The 20,101-nt window shown below is 42.9% G+C and overlaps 1 protein-coding gene across 2 annotated transcripts in view; it reads right to left on the minus strand.

The window, feature by feature from the left end:
- The window catches only part of thada (THADA armadillo repeat containing), a 128,802-nt gene extending 109,348 nt beyond the window's left edge, over nt 1-19,454 (minus strand). The window contains exons 1-22 of one of the 2 annotated variants that reach the window (XM_075474639.1): nt 19,395-19,444; nt 17,237-17,299; nt 17,079-17,160; nt 16,830-16,939; nt 16,589-16,716; nt 15,661-15,809; nt 15,528-15,560; nt 15,384-15,432; nt 14,414-14,607; nt 14,081-14,175; nt 13,251-13,474; nt 11,540-12,243; nt 10,426-10,580; nt 8,134-8,289; nt 7,645-7,752; nt 7,443-7,566; nt 6,966-7,111; nt 4,739-4,967; nt 4,513-4,648; nt 4,273-4,409; nt 3,236-3,376; nt 2,805-2,965 (exon numbers count right to left, since the gene is read on the minus strand). In XM_075474639.1, the coding sequence (XP_075330754.1) occupies nt 2,805-2,965; nt 3,236-3,376; nt 4,273-4,409; nt 4,513-4,648; nt 4,739-4,967; nt 6,966-7,111; nt 7,443-7,566; nt 7,645-7,752; nt 8,134-8,289; nt 10,426-10,580; nt 11,540-12,243; nt 13,251-13,474; nt 14,081-14,175; nt 14,414-14,607; nt 15,384-15,432; nt 15,528-15,560; nt 15,661-15,809; nt 16,589-16,716; nt 16,830-16,939; nt 17,079-17,151 (3,252 nt within the window). In that variant the 5' untranslated portion in view covers nt 17,152-17,160; nt 17,237-17,299; nt 19,395-19,444. Of the gene's footprint in view, nt 1-2,804; nt 2,966-3,235; nt 3,377-4,272; nt 4,410-4,512; nt 4,649-4,738; nt 4,968-6,965; nt 7,112-7,442; nt 7,567-7,644; nt 7,753-8,133; nt 8,290-10,425; nt 10,581-11,539; nt 12,244-13,250; nt 13,475-14,080; nt 14,176-14,413; nt 14,608-15,383; nt 15,433-15,527; nt 15,561-15,660; nt 15,810-16,588; nt 16,717-16,829; nt 16,940-17,078; nt 17,161-17,236; nt 17,300-19,394 lie in introns of both variants that reach the window. The other variant, XM_075474637.1, reaches the window with a different exon arrangement.
- Nucleotides 19,455-20,101: the final 647 nt, after the last annotated feature.

Consider the following 20,101-nt stretch of genomic DNA (forward strand, 5'->3'; position numbering starts at 1 on the left):
AAAACACACAACTGATAGCAGCAAGTCATTCAAGGAAACAGACAGTGGAGCGAGGCTTCTACATAAAAACTACAGAAAGATGCTGATGTTAAAAGTGTGTTTGCACAACAAATGTTATGGCACTTTCATTCATATGGCAGCACATTTAAAATAAAGCTAAATGCTAAAAGCTATACACTACTTTTGAATTCATTTTTGGATTTTGCGTACAAATGCGATTAATCGTGATTAATCAGGGAAATCATGTGATTAATTAGATTAAACATTTTAATCGTTGCCAAGCCCTTGAAAAAAATGGATGGATGCTTCCGAGCTTTCTTAAAGCTGCAGTCTGCAAGATTTGTTGTTGTCATACGTAAAGTCCTACTTTTTTGCATTTTAAGAGTTTACATGATCTATCAGAACGCTTGAAGTTGAAAACGGTGACCTCCGTAGTCGCAAAATGCAAGAAATGCTTATTTTTTAACCAAAAAATAAAAAGTTATTCAACTTCCTGTCCCGCCCCTTCAAAACACATGAGAACTCGTGCACGTCTACGTGCACGCCAGATGCGCCTACACGACTCCTCATTCATCAACTCACCTGTCATTTGCGATCATGGAAGACACAGTAAGTAGACTAGCCCGTAATGAAGTTCAATAGTCCAGATAAATAAGCGTGGGGACGAGCCTACCTTGTATCGCGTGTGCACAATCGGTGATTGACAGCCAGCAGAGCCCAGCTCGTAACCTGATTGGTTACCTTTTACCGGTCCGGTCTGCAATTTTGTAAACAAACCTCCTGGCTTTGGAGGGACCTAGCGGGACATATAGGGGACCTAGAGAACTCATTTTTTTTTTGTATTGGGGTATTTAATGTACTACTTTCAGAATCCCCGGACAGTTCCAGGCATTATGCTTGAAAAAGAGTTGCAGACTGCAGCTTTAAGGCTACAGTCTCAATGGAACTGCGCATAAAAAAAGAGAAACGGTCCACCTGGAACTTAAATATGAAATGGAGTTCGGTGCAGTTTGCATATCACTGATGGCTCACTGTTGCTGAGCGTAAACACGTTGTGATGTTGCAGGCACAGAAAAAAATAAAAATAACATCCCATTCAGCAAACGGCGCACCTTTATCCTTCCTGCTTTCTCTCTCTTAGTGTAAATAAATGGTCGACAGATAAACACAAACACACTCTCTTTTTACCCCCTACACAGACAAACCCAGCCCACGTCTGGTTCCCTTGTTATTATGGACGCGCACATGCTGAACCACTCAGACAACTATTCCTGTGTGAGTTTGTCGGCGTGTGCGATTGTGTCTGTGTGTTGTTTGCAGCGCTCCGCGTTTTTCCTGCTGGTGGTGGAAGTGATTTGGAAGGAATGCGGTGGAAAGGGAGGGGCGTCGCGGCTGTTAAACCAGCAGGGTCGCGCCTCAAATGAAAGCTCGGCGCTAACGAGAGCGGATGCTAATGGAAGAGCCTCCCAGTGTGGGGTCACAAACACACTCTCATACCGTTCCCCCTCTGCAGCGTGAAAATGAAATATCAAAAAGGTTGGAGTGTTGTGCCACAGATTGGATATTATGAACACATTTTTCTGTGTGTGTAAATATGCACAACACACAAATATCTGTCAGTAAGATCCAATCGCTGAAGGCTTTGGTGTTTTCATGGAGCTTGGTGATCGACTTTTGGCTTTTAAACAACAAATGCACACCTTTGTACTCTGGCCTGTCTCACAAATGGGGAAAAAAAACAAAAAAGAAACACAAATTTCAGCCAACCAGCGACAGGGAACATTCACAGTCGTGCACGGATGCAGGTTGTATACACATGGCGGCTCCAGAAATCTATTCACATTCTGGGTGAAAATAATTCCCACTGTGAATATCCAGATGAAACCAACTATGATCCAGCTTAGGGAGGTTAGCAACGGGGTCACCGTGGAGACTGCACTGAGCCCAGAGAGCAGAAATGATGCTTCACTGTCCTGGTAGTGAGAGACTCCCTGTATGATCGCACTTCATCCGTTATGATGCATGATATCCACATAAACCCTTTACAATGCTATTCAGACCGATTGCATGAATCTATGAAAAAGTAACTATGCGTTGTGATAAAGTAATCTGAAGAGGCAAGACATCAGACTGCCTTAAATTATTAACAGACGACTCGTAATCAAATTGCGAGGCCACGTTTCAAAAGGATTGTGTTTGTTTGGCTTTTAGTTAAAAAAAAAAAAAAAAAAAAAAAAAAGAAAAACCAAGAAATTTAAAAACAAAAATGGCTTCTTGAATGCATGCTCAACAAACTTAAAAATAGGGACAAAACTACAGTATCATTGTGGGATCATTTCTGGTCATATATCACAACAAATAGTTATTAGATTGGAAAATAAGCCTAAAAAAAAGTTAAATATGTGTTGAATATATTGTTACTGGTACCTGAGAGGTGTATTTAATGATTTTTTTTTTTATGTTTTTTTTTTTGGACATGCATACACTTGGTTTTTCAACTGACTTTTTCTTTTCATCTTCAAAATGTAAACATGTGATCTGTGATACTGTATTTGTCTTGTACCAACTAAAACACTAATAAATATTTGAATTAAAAAAATAAAAATAAATAAATCAACTCTCTGAGTTGCTCCTCCTTTAACGTCTGTGGAACTGATCCGGTTTAACCACAGCTGGGACAAAATCAAAAGGCAGGGACCGTTAACACCATCAATCCCTGCCTTTTGGTAAGACAGTGTGTGTGTGTGTGTGTGTGTGTGTGTGTGTGTGTGTGTGCGCGTGTTTTAGTGCGTGTGGGGTCTCACCTGCTCCTGTGTGATGAGCCCGGGGTGTGTGGGTGCGTTTTCGTTGGTGTAGTGCAGAGGCAGGCTCTGGCACAGCTGTCCGAGCAGCATGGCCACCTCCTTCATGCTCCGCCAGCAGCACACCAGCACCATCTGAGCCGTCACCCGGTAACCCTCACCGCCTGGAGCCGACACATCAAGTTTTCCTCATTTGTCTATGGAGCTTATCATGCTCCATCTTATTGGTAACACACACCCAAACGCATGAACATCACACTGAGACACTGGGTGTCCGTTGCATGTGTTTAGGTAATCAGTAAAGTCGTTTTAAACATGCAATTATGCCACACAGAAAGGTGGAACACCTCCCCCATCAGGATATCACTTGTACTGCAAACCCGAGGAGTGAAACGCTTGAACCGAGTCAAAGCAACACGCCAGGGCAGGATTACCTGTGTTAAGGGGTGGTGTGTGTGTGGCCTGAGGGTGATTTTCTTCTTGGTTGCTCTCCAGCTCTCTGGCACTGGTGAAGAAGTCATTGGTGTCCCTGGGCTGAATCTCCTGCAGGATCCTCTGCAGACCGACTGACGTCTCTGTCCAAACACACACGTCACATATCTAACAGTTTCCAACGTTTCTGTCTGCTTTCAGTAAGAATTCTGACCCGATTTTTTTTTCTTAACCTTGTGGCACCCACAGTTGCAGATATGCAACAAGCTTTTTATTTATTTACATTATATTTTATTTACATTACATACTTTGATTTTTTAAATTTACATAGATTATTTACATTCATGCGTAATATTTTTTTATATTACATTTTATGTGTCACAGCATCATTTTCTTGGCTCAGTGAATCACACTCTGCTTTGCGGGGGTCTGTTCTAGTTGGTTCTGCTCTCGTTTGGTGTGGTCTGCTTTGTCCACCTTTCACAGCGCTAATGGGAGCTCAGCTCTCCAAATTGTATTATGATTATTTTTTTGCATTTTTTTATTAGCTTCATGTGCACATTTTTTATTTATATTACATTTTTATTTACATGACATTTTTTGCATTTTATATGTGCTTCACTTTTTCACAACAAAGATCTGTGAAATCTGTTTGTTGTTGAATGGAAAGTTTATGATGGTTGCGTTCCGCACTTTGTATTAAGAATGTTCAATAAAGGTTTATTATATACATTTTATTGTGGTAGCAGCAGCTACTGGTGAACTTTCACTATACCTTTTTTGCCCAACGATCTGCAGAGAATGACTTGGTTTTGTGAACAAAATTAATCAGGAAAGCCCGCAGTGGCAAATATGCAACATTGCCTAAAATGATCAAAAATAGCCCAATTCCAAAAATTCCAAAAATATTGGTTTATTCCCACCCAGAAAGATGCAAGAAGAGCCAAAATGATTTTTTTTCAATGATTATTCATATGCTTGGGTGCTACAAGGTTAAACTGCTCATTGGGCCGGAGACAGTGAATGAGAATGAGATCACCTGTGTCGGTATCCATGGGGATGAGTCCCTCTGGGGAGGAGCTCTGGACGACAGGTGACACCACGTCAGACATCCTGTAGCACACGGCGATCAGCTCCGGAACCAGACGCCTCCACTGCTCAGCCCGACCCAAACTCCTAAAAAACACAAATGCGAGAAGACGACAAAGACGGTGGCTGAAATTCAGCAGCAAATGTCAGGGAGTAAAGCGGACGGGAAGCGGGCGACTCTTGTGCTCACTCGGTGTTTAGATGCTGCAGGGCAGCAGTGATGCAGTGCGCCCTGCCGTAGAGAGGAAACGAAGCCGCCGCCTGCAGGAGAGACGACTCGGCCTTCGACACCTCCGACTGCAGGCAGCGCAGCAAGAACTGAACCACTGAGGGCAGAAAAACAATACAGGTACACATAAGAAATGCAACTACATCTGCGCAGAAACCCTCCGAAGGTTCTGCGTGTGGACGTTTACCAGCCAGAGTGTTGAGCTCCAGGATGAGCGCCTGAGAAGCCTGCGCGGGCGGAGGGGACAGCTGGAAGCTGAGCCCCTGATCCCGGGCACAGTGCAGCAGAGCCCGGCTCAGGTCGGGCTGGTGGAGCAGCAGGTTGAGGAGGTGGGCTGCTGTAACGCTGTCAAAGGGTTTGGTGCTGGTGCTGAGGTCCAGAGCGGCCTGAAGAACGCAGCGCATTCTCTCCGGCTCCTGAAAACACAAACATACCCGCACGCTTATATTTGTCATTAGTGCATAGCTAAAAAGATACTAAACTAAACACTGAACAGGAAAAATTAAATGTCAATGAGCGGGACTCAACACTGTTGAATAAGCAATGTGGGCTACGGGCTGCCATCATTATCAGGGAGGAGCGAGTTGGAGCTTTTCTGGGCAGTCGACTCAGAAGTCCACGGGATTAAATGAGGCCGGGATCTTTATGCAGAACAATTAGGGATGGGAATTGATAAGATTTTTACGATTCCAATTCCATTTTCGATTCTGCTTAACGATTCGGTTCTTTGTCGGTTCCCTTATCGATTCTCATTTGGAGAAAAAGGACAACAAACCGGTCGATTAGCATCAACTTTGTTTAGTTTAGAAGTAACACGAGTCATGACCTTACAAACCCAACAACGGTGAGGTCCACATTGGTCTATCCTGGCCTGGGTAATTTAACTCTTCCTGCTCTGGTGAAAGGAGAAGCTGGAGGTAGAGGTGAACTGGGGGTAGTACCACCAGCCTCTGGCTCTGAGCCAGTCAGGCTCTGTCTCTCATGATTTCATCTAAATGTAATGCCTGAGAAGGCATTCATTTAACCTTAACCGTTACTAACAGCAGCTTTTACAATGAGGCAAATGGCGCTAACATGATAGGCAGTGTTTGTTAGTTAGTTACCTGCAGTGTTAGCCGAGGACATGCTAACGTTGCTAACGTTGCTGGGTTCAGATTCACCAACGTTAGTCCGGAGCAGATCGAAAACGCGACATTCATTCATAGTTATTGCATGTTGGTAGTATTTCCTCCCTTTGGTGAAATATTCACTTTGCAAGTTGCCCTGTTGTCGTCGTTTTTAGGGATATGTAATCAAACTTTCGAGCGTTTGTACCGCTTGGGCGCCATGTTTACTGTTGGCTGCTGGCTGCGCTGGACTCGCCACGCAACGTTGCGTGGTGACATCATTCGCGCTGGAATCGATAAGGGAATCGTTTGCAAAATCGCCAAACGATTCCAAGGAATTGAAACACTGGGAACCGGTTCTCAACAAGAACCGGTTTTCGATTCCCATCCCTAAGAACAATGCTCCGTTGCATGGATCCAAGTACTCTGCCAGCAAAGGCCTCACTGAATAATGACCTGCAGTTCATCACTAAATCCACATCAAAAAAGGCCCTTTTCAGACATGACTTTTACAGTGAAAGGAGAATTTTTTGGGGGAAGAGGGGTTTGGGTAGAAATGAGGGACCTAAAACATTTGAACAGTACTGTATATTCCTATGAGAAAGACATATCTCACTTTTCCTTTGTCAAACATTCATATTTGCCTAATAGTTCTGAGCACAGTGTAGTTTCTTCTGTTATGTGAGAAAGATGGATCCACACAGAGGAATACATTCTTAACAAATAAATAAACTAACAGGACAAACAGAGGAACACAGTCTTGGAACACACTGACAATTACACCACCTTTAAAAAGACCCTTAAACAGTGGTTGAAAACAACCTAGACCTGCTCTCTCGGATAAACCCGCAATCTTTTCCATTTTGTGTGTGGACTCTTAACTTTGATGTAAATTAGGATTTTTTTTTTTTGGATGGAAGATTTCTACATATTATATCCATTTGTCATGATGTATTGTCTGAATGTTTTTTTTAATGATACCTGCCTTAGGACAACGGATGAAATTTAGCCACTGTGCTAACTCTGGCATATTTACATTGATTCTTTGCTGATTTTGTTGATTAATGTGCATTGTCCTAATCAAATAAATAATAAAAAAAAATATATATATATATATATATATATATATATATATTAAAATAATAATAATAATAATATTTTTTATTATAATAATAATAAAAATAAAATTAAAAAAAAAATAAAATTAATCAAAAAAAACAAAGCATTCGTGACAAAAATCAGAAAGATGACACCGTGCAGAAGTAAAGCTTTGCCCTGCTTATCGAGAGAAATTAGTGTTGTGTTGACCTGAAGTCCGACAACTGATGGAGGAAGCTGCTGCAGCAACACCGTGGCAAGCTGTTTGACCTCCAGGAAATTGCTGGCCACACAGTAGAGGACGTTCTGAGCATATGCGGGGGTCACAACCTCACCGAGGGCAAACGCGTCGGGTCCTGGGACACACGGAGAGGGCAGAGAGGCAGGAGGGGGGCAGTAAGTGACAGGACGCTGAGACAGAGGGACCATCAAAGTAACACAGAGATAATCTGCCGCTTCAGGCACAGAAAGAAAAACTATACATACTTCACTAACTGTATAAGCAAGAATTTTCAATGTAGATGGTCTGCTGTATTGCTGGCTTAACGCGTGGCCTAAAGTTGATGTGCGTACAATAACAGTTCAGACTGCGTTGGCGAGTCGAGTTAAAGAGTTCTATTCAACATGTGGTAACTGTTGTGCTGTAGTTATTTCTACAAAGCTGCAGCATGTGAGCAGCAGCTGTACCAGTGGTGAAGGTGAAGAGCTGAGCCAGCAGACCCAGCAGGTGCAGAGACAGGAGGCACTTTGAGAAGGAAGCTCCGGGGAGCAGAACGTCCAGCAGCGTCACACACAGCCAGCGCAGGAACTCCTGAGAAAAACAGCCAGAAATAAGACTTTGATGTTACTCTTTATCTTCTATAAAGACTCCCAAGTGTGTGGGCTATACCTTGTATTGATGCAGTGTGTGTTGGTCTCTGTCTCTCTGCTCCTGGTCTCTCTCCTGAATCAGTCTCTTCTGCAGCAGCTGGGTGCTGTCCTTCACTCTGCAGAGTAACTGTGCACGAGGAGCATTTCAAAAGTTAGAAGTGCTGCGGTTCAATCCCCAGTATGAACCCTCGCTCCCCAGCTCAAGAGTGTCAGAGGAGATGGAGCCTTTTCCGCTGCTGGTCCTAAACTGTGGAACGACCTCTCATTGCACATTAGACACGCCCCTTCACTGTCCATTTTTAAAACCCGTCTTAAAACCCACTTTTATTCCCTGGCTTTTAACCCAGCATGAGACTCTGTTTCTGTTATTGTTTTAATATTGTTTTTACATTGTTCTTATGTTTTATGCCTTATATTTCGTGTTGTTATTCATGTACAGCACTTTGTTTCGGCCACGGCTGTTTTAACGGGCTTTATAAATAAAGTTGAGCTGAGTTGAAGGCCTCACCTTCTTCAGCAGGCTGACGGTTTGCTGTCTGACGCCCGCCGATTGGCTGTTGAGGTTGGATGGGAGAAAGTGGCGGATCAGGTCCATTTCGTGCGTGGCCAGAACCTCGGTGCTGCGGTGGCTCTCGCACACCAAACCCAAAGAATCCATCCTCACCTGGAGATGATGCCCAAGACATGGTACGACACAAGAAGCGTATAAAAACAAAGTCAGATGTAGTACAATACTTCTAATAAGGGATTTACAGTCATGGTAAAAAAAAAAGTGAGTGCTCTCTCTTTCAATTCTAATATTTACACATCAGGACATAAAAAAAAAATTTTAAAAAATCATCCGGTCCTTTCAAGGTTTTAAAAATGAGTTAAACATAGGGCTGGGTCAAGTTAACGCGTTAATTATTTAACGCCGATAAATATTTTATCGCGCATTAACGCAGGTTTTATTTATTTATTTAAATAAAATAAATTAAAAAAAATGTGTGCCTTTAATGGATAGGAAAGTTCAGAGAGACAGGAAGCAGGGGGCAGAGAGAGGGGGAACGACACGCAGCACAGGGCCATCTGATGCGGGACTCGAACCGGGGCCAGCTGCAGCGAGGCCTCTTGTACATGGAGCACCTGCTCAACCCACTACGCCACGGACCACCACTGTATTATTATTTATTTTATTATTGTAAAAGTCTGCTGCTCACAGGCTTTTATTTTGTAAGTCTGTTGCTCACAGGCTTTTATTTTTGTAAAAGTCTGTTGCTGTCTGCTGCGGAACCGGAAAAGAAAGTAATCGGCGGATCCACCAAACATGGAGAAGGGTACGGAACTTTTACTCGGCCATTTTCATGTTAAAGTTCTTCCAGACGGCGGAGTCGACAGAACCAAAGTCATCTGTAAACACTGCCAAGTTGAATTGTCTTCTCAGCGTAGTAGTTCCAGTCTAAAATATCACTTAAAGGCAAAACACACAACTGATAGCAGCAAGTCATTCAAGGAAACAGACAGTGGAGCGAGGCTTCTACATAAAAACTACAGAAAGATGCTGATGTTAAAAGTGTGTTTGCACAACAAATGTTATGGCACTTTCATTCATATGGCAGCACATTTAAAATAAAACTAAATGCTAAAAGCTATACACTACTTTTGGATTCATTTTTGGATTTTGCGTACAAATGTGATTAATCGTGATTAATCAGGGAAATCATGTGATTAATTAGATTAAACATTTTAAATCGTTACCCAGCCCTGAGAAAAATACAACCTCAGATGAATAAAAACACAGGTGACACTGGTGCCGTCAATCAAACACATTTGATGACCTGATCATCATCATGTGGGAGCACCTCTATAAAAGCAGAGGTTTGCTGCTCTGGAGCACTCAGGTGTGAGTTAACACAGTGCCAAGGAGGAAAGACATCAGCAATGATCTTAGAGAAGCAACTGGGAAGGGTTATAAGGTCATTTCCAAACTATTTGGAGTCCATCATTATACGGTGAGAAAGATTATTTCCAAGTGGAAAACATTCAGGACAGTTGTCAATCTTCCCAGGAGCGGACGTCCCAGCAAGTTCACCCCGAGGCCAGAATGTGCTCAGACCAACCCAAGAGCTGCATCGCTGCAGGCCACAGTTAGCATGTTAAACGGCTAAGTTCATGACAGTACAATTAAAAAAAAAAATTTTTTAAAAAAGACTAAAAAAGTATGGCTTGTTTGGAAGGGTTGTCAGGAGTAAGCTTGTTTTCTCTCAAAAAAAGAACATGGCAGCACAGCTTAGGTTTGTAAAGTTTAATCTGAACAAACCACAAGACTCCTGGAACAATGTCCTTTGGACGGATGTGACCAAAGTGGAAATGTTTGGCCATCTAAATTTGATGAAAAGCAAACACAGCACGGGCAGAAAACACGGAAAGGTTTATCAAAATACCGATGTTTGTGTGTACAGGGCTCTAATTGTCGAGCACGGCTGTGGAGCCACTCTGCAGTCATTGAATCGACCATGAATTCCTCTGTATACCAGAGCGTCAGGTCATCTGTCCAGGAGCTAAAGATAGGCCTAAATGGGGTCTTGCAACAGGACGATGATCTCAAACACAGCAGCAATTCTACAACAGAGTGGCTAAAAAAAAAGAAAGAAAGAATCCAGGTGTTGCAATGCTGTGGCGTGACCTTAAGGGAGCGGTGCATAAATAAATGCTCATAAATCTAGAGGGACAAATTACCCCCACAATGCAATCTTTTTGCATGTTGGCTTCTGTCTGCTAAATTATTAAATGGTGCAATAGATTTTGCAGTCTGACTCACTTGATCATGTTTGTGTACAAGTGCTTGTTGCAGCAGGGAAAGTGGAACCAGCCCCCCCCACAGACCCTCCTCTGAGGATGGTATGACTCCTTGGGCTCTGGCTGCCCGCAGGCACGTCATCAATGCTCCCAGCGCGCCTCTGCTGCCTGAATGACCTGATGAGATAGAGAAAAAAAAACATGCTTCACATCATCTTTCAAATGGGGGCTGTAATTTCATTTTTAATTCTTTGAGAATGAGGAACATCAAAAGTAAATGACATGTAAGAATAGCCAGAAGGGATGGCACCAATGTTCCCTCTAATTTTTCACGTGTCTGGGCAAACACACGAGCTCCCTGAGCACACTGAGGACCACTGTGAGCAACATCAGATGTGCACGCTGTGGCCACACACCAGTATCACACCTTGGATCATAGCAAGTTGCATGGCTTATTAAAAGAATCAAATCACAGCAGCAATTCTCATTAGTTTACTTTTAATAAAAGTGATTTGGCCCACGTAAAATGAAAAAGACAAAAATCTTATTGTTCATGAGATGTGTAGTATGTTATCTGTTATATGTGAGAGTCATGCTTGCAGCCTGCATGTTTTGCAGAGCAGACCTTTCCCACTCGAAAAAGAAAAAACTCTTCCCCAGTTTCACCGCTTGTTCTTCTGTTTGCACTCAGACAGCCATTCCATCCTAAAAGAACCGCATTTCTTTTTTACTTTGGCTTGGTGAGTAGATGTATCGCTGGTGCTGCCCGTTTGTTTCGCCATGACAAAGGGTTGTATCTCTTAACTCCTAACTCTGCCGCACTGTTGTTAGCTAGCTAACCTGCACGGCGCGTATGGGCAGGGCTCATATGCAAGCACCATCAATGCTACAATTGGCTGCATAGTGTAACTAAACCGTATCGTATCATTGGCTGAACACCTGTCACTCACTGCGTTATATTGAAAAATGGTACAGAAAAACACATTATTGGTCTACTTAATTAGATTAGGTCTAGTATTAGATATTAATTAATACGTTTATGGTGAATTTTATTTTATGCGCTGCATAGATTTTCTTGTGCGCTGAGAATGTGCGAGCTGCTTAGAGGGAACATTGGATGGCACACAGGTGTGTACCTGTTCTGCAGGGCGGTGCGTCCTGCAAGGCCTGCACCATGTGTGCCAGGCTGGAGGGGCTGCAGCGCAACAGCTTGGGCAGGAAGTAGTCCAGGATGTAGGTGGTCTGGTCCAGCCTGGCACGGCACAGCACATGCAGCAGGGGAGTTACCCACGTCTGGTGCCAACTCCCCATCCAATCCTCCGTCTTTGCAGCAGCACCTTTTGCACTGGCCAGCTGGGCCTTGTGGCTGACAAACAGCCTCTCCAGCAGGTCGCTGGCATACGGAGCCAGGGTCTGGTCCCCCATCAGGCCCAGGAGACGGGCAGGCAGCTGGGGCTGGATCTGGAGCAGGTGCTCAGCCCCGTAGAGCTCCACCAGGCATCCCAAAGAGCCGTACTTCCCCCTCATGTGCCACTCCAGGCCCAGCAGACTGTGAGTGAGCTCTGCGATGTAGGAATCCTCCAGCGGGTTCGAGACGGTCTGGTTGGTGTGCTGGTGGAGGACGAGCAGGTTGCGGAACAAGGAGCGCGTCTGGTGGCGCACGCCGTCCAGCGGATGCTCCCAGTGGGAGTAGATGTGCTCCAGCAGGCGGCGCTGTAGCTCAGAGCCCCCGCTGAGGGACCGCTGGAGGCTGGGGGGGCAGAGGTGCGTCTCCAGAGCAGCACTACTCCACAGGGTCAGGACCCGGGCCACCACCATGGCTGTACTGGACTCCTTTATACTACAGACAGGGTATAATGATATTGTAATTATCGATCAAGTATTCAGGATATTTTACTGACATTCTGAATGATGCTTTAAAGGAGAATTCCGGCCATTTTACAAACATATCCCATCTGTTGGAGACCCAGGGAAGTTGGAGACCGCGAGAAATTTTCATGCCCGCTGCGCAAAGTTGTCCAATTGCGCTGATTTCCATGAAAGCGGGCTCTTTCGGGCAAGCGTTTGACCTTTCCTGAGGCTCTTAACGTGTATCAAAATACTTTTGACCGAATTGGCCGTGGTGTCAGTAGCAATACAATTCAACCCAGGGGCTAACCATACCGTTAGCTAGCACAGACATTATACATTTTGAGATTTCAAAAAAAGCGCACCTACCTCTCTCAGCTTCCGTGTTCCACAGGCGTGCGCACAAATTAATCACCGAAGTCATACAATATAGTATAGTATATATATATATATATATATATATATATATATATGTGTATTCCAAAATTGTCTTTTTGTCCACCAAAAACGACCCTCGGGAACCGAACTACACATTGCCATGTTTGTTATTGTTTCCTATCGAACAGCTGACTCGTTTCAACACCCATTTTCGCCGTGATGTCATGACGTGTCACATGACTGCTGGAAGGCGCGCACCTTCGCCCATTATTCATGTCCAAATGTATAATGTCTGTGCTAGCTAATGGTATGGTTAGCCCCTGGGTTGAATTGTATTGCTACTGACACCACGGCCAATTCGGTCAAAAGTATTTTGATACACGTTAAGAGCCTCAGGAAAGGTTAAACGCTTGCCCGATAGAGCCCGCTTTCATGGAAATCAGCGCAATTGGACAACTTTGCGCAGCGGGCATGAAAATTTCTCGCGGTTTTCCCTTTGGCCAACTTCCCTGGGTCTCCAACAGATGGGATATGTTTGTAAAATGGACGGAATTCTCCTTTAACTGCAATCTATGATTCAACAAATGCATTTTAGGAAACAGACCAGATCGTAACACCCACCTGACGTCCAGATCCAGCAGCGTGTTTGGGACCAGCAGCAGCAGTTGTTCCCACTGCGGCCCGCGGAGGGCGCCCTTCCAGCTCAACATAGCCAGAGCCCCGTGACACAAATACAGAGAGACACCCGGGGGCCGCCCGCCGTGACACAGACCCTCACACCTCTGCTTGAGCCACTGAGGTGCCGGATCCAAACCCTGCGCTGAGCTACGCAGCAAACTGCACACCTGACAACAACATTCAACGTGTTCTTAAAAGAGAAGATATTTGATCGGAACTTTGTTCCCAAAGAAGACATTTTCAATTCTCTTACATTACCGTTTGATTTATTACCTAAACATTAGGGGTGGGACAATATGCTTTGGTCACGATTCGATATAATCAGTAATTGCAATTTTCTTCCTCATTAAAAAAAAAAAAATCATACACTTCTAGAATGAATGTCGTTCCCAAAAACAATGCACATCAGTCTGTGTCAGTCAGTCCAGCAGCTGACATTTATTTCAACTGAGACAAAAAGAGTTTTTTTTAAAGTTTATATTTCCAAAATGAATTGAAATGTCCACACAGCACAAATGTGGGCTAGTTTAATGTAATGAATTGATGAAGTTTATCTGGACACGGATATGACGTAATATAATCGATTCAGGGGAGAAAAATCAATTTTTAAAATCATCCCATAAAAAAATTGCGATCTGTACATGAATCGATTTTTTCGGCCACCCCTACTAAACATGGACCGGAGTGTAAATTTGTTTAAAAAAGGTGCTACTTCCACAGTTTTTATCTAGAAAAGTTACCGTGGGGTAGAAGTAAATAAGTCAAGAACTCACCACAGAAGCGACTTCATCTCCAGAGCCCATGACAGACCTGATCAGCAACACCACAGCCATGCCTGCTGTACTCTGGACTGACTGGATGAACTCCTCTAAGTGGAGTAAAACAAAGGAGCAGAAAATCTGTGAGGAAAGCTCACATTTACAGGTTTCTGTTTAGTTCCCAGCTCGGGACTTCATCATCAAAAACCTATTCTATCTATTGCTCTTGTGATCAGAGTTAATTTCACAGTGAGGATGGTTGGCTGCTTTTTAAATAAGACAAACAGCTTGATTTGCATGTTCGTTTCCAGCTGCTGTGGGGCTTAAACATTTGTCAAGATCACTCACCATCAGTGAGGATATGAATGTAGCAGCCCAGGAGGACGCCCAGCGTGTCCTCCAGCTTCCTTTGAGCCTGTTGAGCCTGCAGGGCGGCACTCAGGGTGTCCTGAGATCTCTGAAGCACCAGCATGGAGGTTTTCACAGCAGCCAGGCAGGAATGCATGAGCTGGGCCTGGGCGATGTGACGGCCTGCAAGACCACTAAAAGAACAGCAGGGGGCGACAGAGGTGTACAAATCAATGAGGAGCCACATTGTTGGAAACAGCAGTGAGATGGGTTGTCTTTAAGTATTAGGGATATCTGTTTATCCCTTTAACTGAAGAACAAATTGAGCTTTTTATGTTGGTTTCTTTTTCTTTTGGTCCTTGTCTGTAGTTAATATTAATCTGTTTTGAATAGATTTTTTCAGGTTTTCCTGTTTTGCTTTTTTGTTTGTTTGTTTTTTTTTGTTCTTTTCTTTCACTGTGTGGGTTTTTGCTGTTGTATGGTTGTTTGTTTGCTTGTTCACCTCGTTCTGTGTAATATAAGGCGCTTTCATGCTTCTGTACAAAGCTTTTCGTGTATAATTTGAAAAAGCAATAAAGATATGTTTTAAAAAAAAGTATTAGGGAGACACAAACTATGAGATCTAAGCTTACTGAGCTTAGTTACTAATAGTTACTAAGCTTATCACAGCAGCAACAGCTTTTTGGAGTCGGACAACATCACATCTCTGAGTCAAATGAACTATTAGAGATACTTTTGGGCTCTGACGTGGTCAAATATTCCTCCTTAATGTCATGTAAGTCTGAGCTGCAGCTATCTGCAAAACTCTTTTTAGGGTTTTGCACAAAATCTCCTACAAATCTGTTGTGTTTGTCAAAGTCAAAGCTGTTCCAAAGGGTTCACAGACTCGGTTGCCACCTTGCTCACACTGCTTTCAAATCCGAATTAACCAGCTTCGCAGAAACAAGAAATACAGAACAGGTTTCCTTACCTGTTCTGGCGAAGATACTCAAGCAAAACCTTGTGAAGGAACTGTGACACTACAAAGAAGAAAAGAGGGTTTGATGAGGCTGAGGCAGAAAACAGAAAACTAAAATTAAATTTAAATTAAAATAAAAAATGGAAGGACGCTGACCTTCAAGCAGCAACTTGTTAATGCATCTTTCACCTGGAGATGTAGAATTTTGCAAAGACAAGTTATTTATCTGAGTAAGATGTGTCTGTTATCTGAAGCAATGGGTTACAAAGGCCAGGAGGCAAAGACTCACCAAGCGGGAAGCCGTCCAGACAGGCAGAGACGGTGTCTACGACGTGCGGATACTGGTGTGAAGGTGAACTGGACATACAGTCGGACAAGCAGGCGGCCAAACTGTTGACAGACTGCTCCTGAAGCCATACGGGTACCGAACCTAAAGCACTGAGGAGAGCAGCGTTATTTCTAACAGAACCTGTTTGAAGAGGTCGTCCAATCTCAAAGACTATCATCTCCTGGCCAAAGTTAAAATGTTTTTAAGTCGTCATGACCTTGAGAAAGCCATCCATGCCCTAATAAGTTCAAGGTCAGACTATTGCAATGCGCTTTATGTCGGCGTCTCCCAGTCTTCTCTCAGCCGCCTTCAGCTGGTGCAGAACGCTGCTGCCCGTCTTTTAACCAACACCAACAGACGTGTGCACATCACTCCTGTTCTTAACTCCCTCCATCGGCTTCCTGTCCTTTACAGAACTGATTTTAAAACTTTTAACGTTTGTTTTTAAAGCTCTTAACAGCCTCGCCCCATCGTTTTCATTTAAATACAAACCCTGGGGTGAGCGAGCCTTTTCCCAAAGCTGCCCCCAGGCTCTGGAATAAGCCCCCCGTCCAGCTGCGTCTTATTTCTGACCCGGGCCTCTTCACATCTAGGCTAAAAACCTGCTTATTTAGGATGGCTTTAATACCCAGTAGTATGATGACACTTTTATCTTATTTTATCTTATTTGATTTTGTTGTATTTCATTGCTTTCACTGTTTCTTTTATTGTTTTTACTTATTCTTCTATTTAATTCATTAACTGCTGTAAAGCACTTTGGTACATCGTAAGGATTGTTTGTAAAGGGCTGTATAAATAAAATACATTTACATCTATCCCATTTGAAATGATACACAGTATATATTTTTTTTTCCTCATAACCACAGTGAAACAAACCATCTCCACATACCTGGCAATGGCTCGACGCAGAGGGTTCTTGGCCTGCAGGGAGGTGTAGACCAACGCCAGAGTGTTCAGACAAGCGTCTAGAGCTCCACCGGACTGCTCCTCGCTCAGCGCCTCCAACTGGGACCCCGCCTGATGAAGCAATGACACAAACTACACTCACCCTATGTAGTAAAGTTTAACACACCAACAAAGTCTGAACCCTTCCACTGACTATAAATGATCCCGTTCCACACTGGTCACACCTTTTTAATCAGCTGGATCTGCTGTACGGGCTCGCTCAGCTCCAAGCACGACTGCAGGGTCCGGGCAACCTGCCCGACTCCGTCTTCTCCTCCATCCACAGAGAGGGAGGCTAAGAAACAAAACAAAAATGGCTTTCAGACATGTGTGACACGGGATGGAGGGCAGACACCCACGGACAGCTCAACTTAAAAAGGGAACATCATATGAGTGCACACTTCTGTTTGTTCTACAGTGGCTCTGACCCTCACCTATCAGCTGGTGGAGTTTCTCCTCATCCAGCGCCACAGCTTCAACTTTGGCAGTCTTCTTCTTCACCACCATGACTCTGCCCTGTGGTATGGTATGTTTTTATTTGAACAGGGACAGTGTACAATAAACATTGACCATGAGGAAAGATGCTTTGTACCAGGTTATAGCAGGAAATGCTAATTTGCACCTGTAGTCCCTGGGCAGGTTGGTGTAACTGATGCTGAAAGGTACATGAGCACATGACCATTTCACCATACATTTTCACATATAAATAACTATCATTTAATCTAATACACAATACAAGTTGTTCCACTTTTTGCATGAATATAATAAATGAAAAATAAAAAACAGCTCTCATTTACACACAACATTCACTCTCTTTGGTCCAGCCACTCTCACACTCACTCCTCATACATGTGTACAGGTTTGATTTCTTAAAGGTAGGGTAGGAGATCCTGGATTTTGAGTCCAGCGAAGCTGCATTTTGAAAATACACAGGTCAAAAGTCCCAACCCTTTTCTTCACTTTCCCCCCGAAGCCACGCCTCTAGAGTACATGAACGCGCAATGCTTGTTCACGAGCACGAAGGTGCACGAGCGCTGTTCTGACAGCAAGCATCGATCGTTGCCGTATTTAGTATTTAGTATATGCTAACTATACGTTTAATAATGCTAGGTGCTAGCTAAGCTGGCTCTAGTTTAGCTTCCTGCCAAGCTTCTGGACGCGTAATTCGTTCACGGAGCAGGGTACGCACACAGGGGGAAGGAGGGGGAGGGAGGAGCAGATCGCAGTTTGATAGACGGCATCAGAATCCAATCATCGTTAACGGTCCGTTCAGTATGATTGGATAGTGTTCTTCCTGGATTGTTAGTTCTAGAGGCCACTAAAACTTTTCATTTTTGTGTCAAAACTTTTAATTAATTGGTTGCAATGGGGGTGTGAAGAGTATTTCAAGCAATATGTAAAAAAAATGTTCCAGAAAAAGATCCCCTACCCCACCTTTAAAGCCATTTTTTGGTCCGTTTTGCAAATGCTTTTAGGCCAGTGCATGTTATGGTGTCTGTTGGTAACGAGTTCCACTGGGTCACAGCTACAGACGAGAAGGCTGACCTACCAAAGGAGGTCCTACATTTGGGGATACAGCACTCTCCTCTAGTGGTCGATGGAGAGGTGCGTGTCATTCTGTCAGAGCACAGCCTAACAAATTTTCTTAGGGGAGGAGCTGAAAGACCATGGATTATTTTAAATAGAAAGCAAACGTTATTATAAAATATTTGATTATCAAAATTAAGAATGTCATATTTAGTTAAAATCGTACAGTGGTGGTACCTTCTTGGCTTTTTATCATGAATTTTGAGGGCACTTTTATACGTAGATTGAAGCGGCCGCAGGGCTGTTTTTGAGCCCTGTGACCAACTCGAAATACAATACATAAAGTACATAAGGTAAAATCATGGCACTTAAGTACATATGTGAGGCCTGTGTTGAGAGGGACCCTCTAATATATCTAAAATTGGCAAGATTAAATTTCATACTGTTTCCCATTTTTTTATGTGATTTTTAAACGTGAGAGTAGGATCTAGAGTAACTCCTAAGTAGGTGAATTCCTTAACATTTTTAATTTTTTGCCCATAAATTTAAATTGTAGGATGATTTAGGTGTTTCACTCGATTTGTAAAATACATAGCGACTGTTTTTTCCATAATTGAGTGTGAGGCAGTTTTGGTACAGCCAGTCAACAACCTTTTGTATTTGGATTGTTTATTGTTTTGCTACCTCAGCTTCATCTTTTGCATGTGGGAGGACTACAAACAGTGCAAATGAATGATGAGACACTCAAACATGTCAAACCTGAGCACAGCACTAAGTTTTTACATCCCCTCTTGTCAGTCTTGAATAGGAAATCACCTGATGCCTACATGCAAATCGCCGGTTTTTGTTGTGTTCAGTGCCGCCAGAAACGTTATAAGCACATGTGTCGTCTATTAGTACATACCACATACTCACGTACAGACGAATAGCAACTATGTCTATATTTGTCAACTATATGTCTATATTTGTCAACTATATGTCTATATTTTTCAACTATATGTCCAAACTCTCTACGGTTACTACGTTTTTCGCCTTACTTTCGCCTAAAAGTCTTACTGCTAGAACCAGTGTTAGCAAACTATAGCAAGCTGTCTGAAACCGACTCTACGTCCAGAGAACAAAACAAACAGCAAGGACCACAAATGATAAAATAATAAGTCTGCTCACAAGGACAAGAGCATAAGAAATAATAAATGTGTTAAGTTAAATATGTGTGCATTTACCTCAGTTCGGCATGTGCTTTAGCCCGTCAGCTTCAGCTGGTAGCTGTGTGTCCATTGGACGGAAAATTAGAAGTGGAAAATTGTTTACTTCCGGGTATTTTTCAAAATAAAATCATTTACAAACATCATGCCTTATAATAAAATAATGTATACATCAGTTGTAAGTTTTAAAAATATATATATTTATCTAAAATAACATAGCTAACGCAAGATTTTGTTTTTAAAAAAAAACGTTTTGACGTGTTTTATCTATTTTATCTATTACCACTAACACCATGTTTGATTTTATTTATTTTATTACCGTAAAAAACTGTGCATCTTACATCCTTCCCTTTTTTACGTTACTTATATATTTTTTATATTTGCACTCTTTGCACTGTTTTTGGTGGCTTTGAATTTCGTTGTACCACGTATAAAGACAATAAAGGCATTCTGATTCTGATTCTGATTCTGATTCTGTTCATCGGCTCAAAAAAGTAAAAAAATCTTTACTCTGGCTTCCAGTCGCTCACAGAATAGATTTTAAAAGTCTGCTGATGGTTTACAAATCCCAGAACGGTTTAGGCCCAAAATACATCTGTGATCTGTTCAGAGAATATAAAGCCAGCAGAGCTCTTAGATCCAAGGACTCAGGTCAGCTGGTCCAGTCCAGAGTCCAGACTAAACATGGAGAAGCAGCATTTAGCTGTTATGCTGCAAACAAGTGG

This window comes from Odontesthes bonariensis, chromosome 2 (assembly GCF_027942865.1).
Source record: "Odontesthes bonariensis isolate fOdoBon6 chromosome 2, fOdoBon6.hap1, whole genome shotgun sequence".
Classification (NCBI taxonomy): Eukaryota; Metazoa; Chordata; class Actinopteri; order Atheriniformes; family Atherinopsidae; genus Odontesthes; species Odontesthes bonariensis.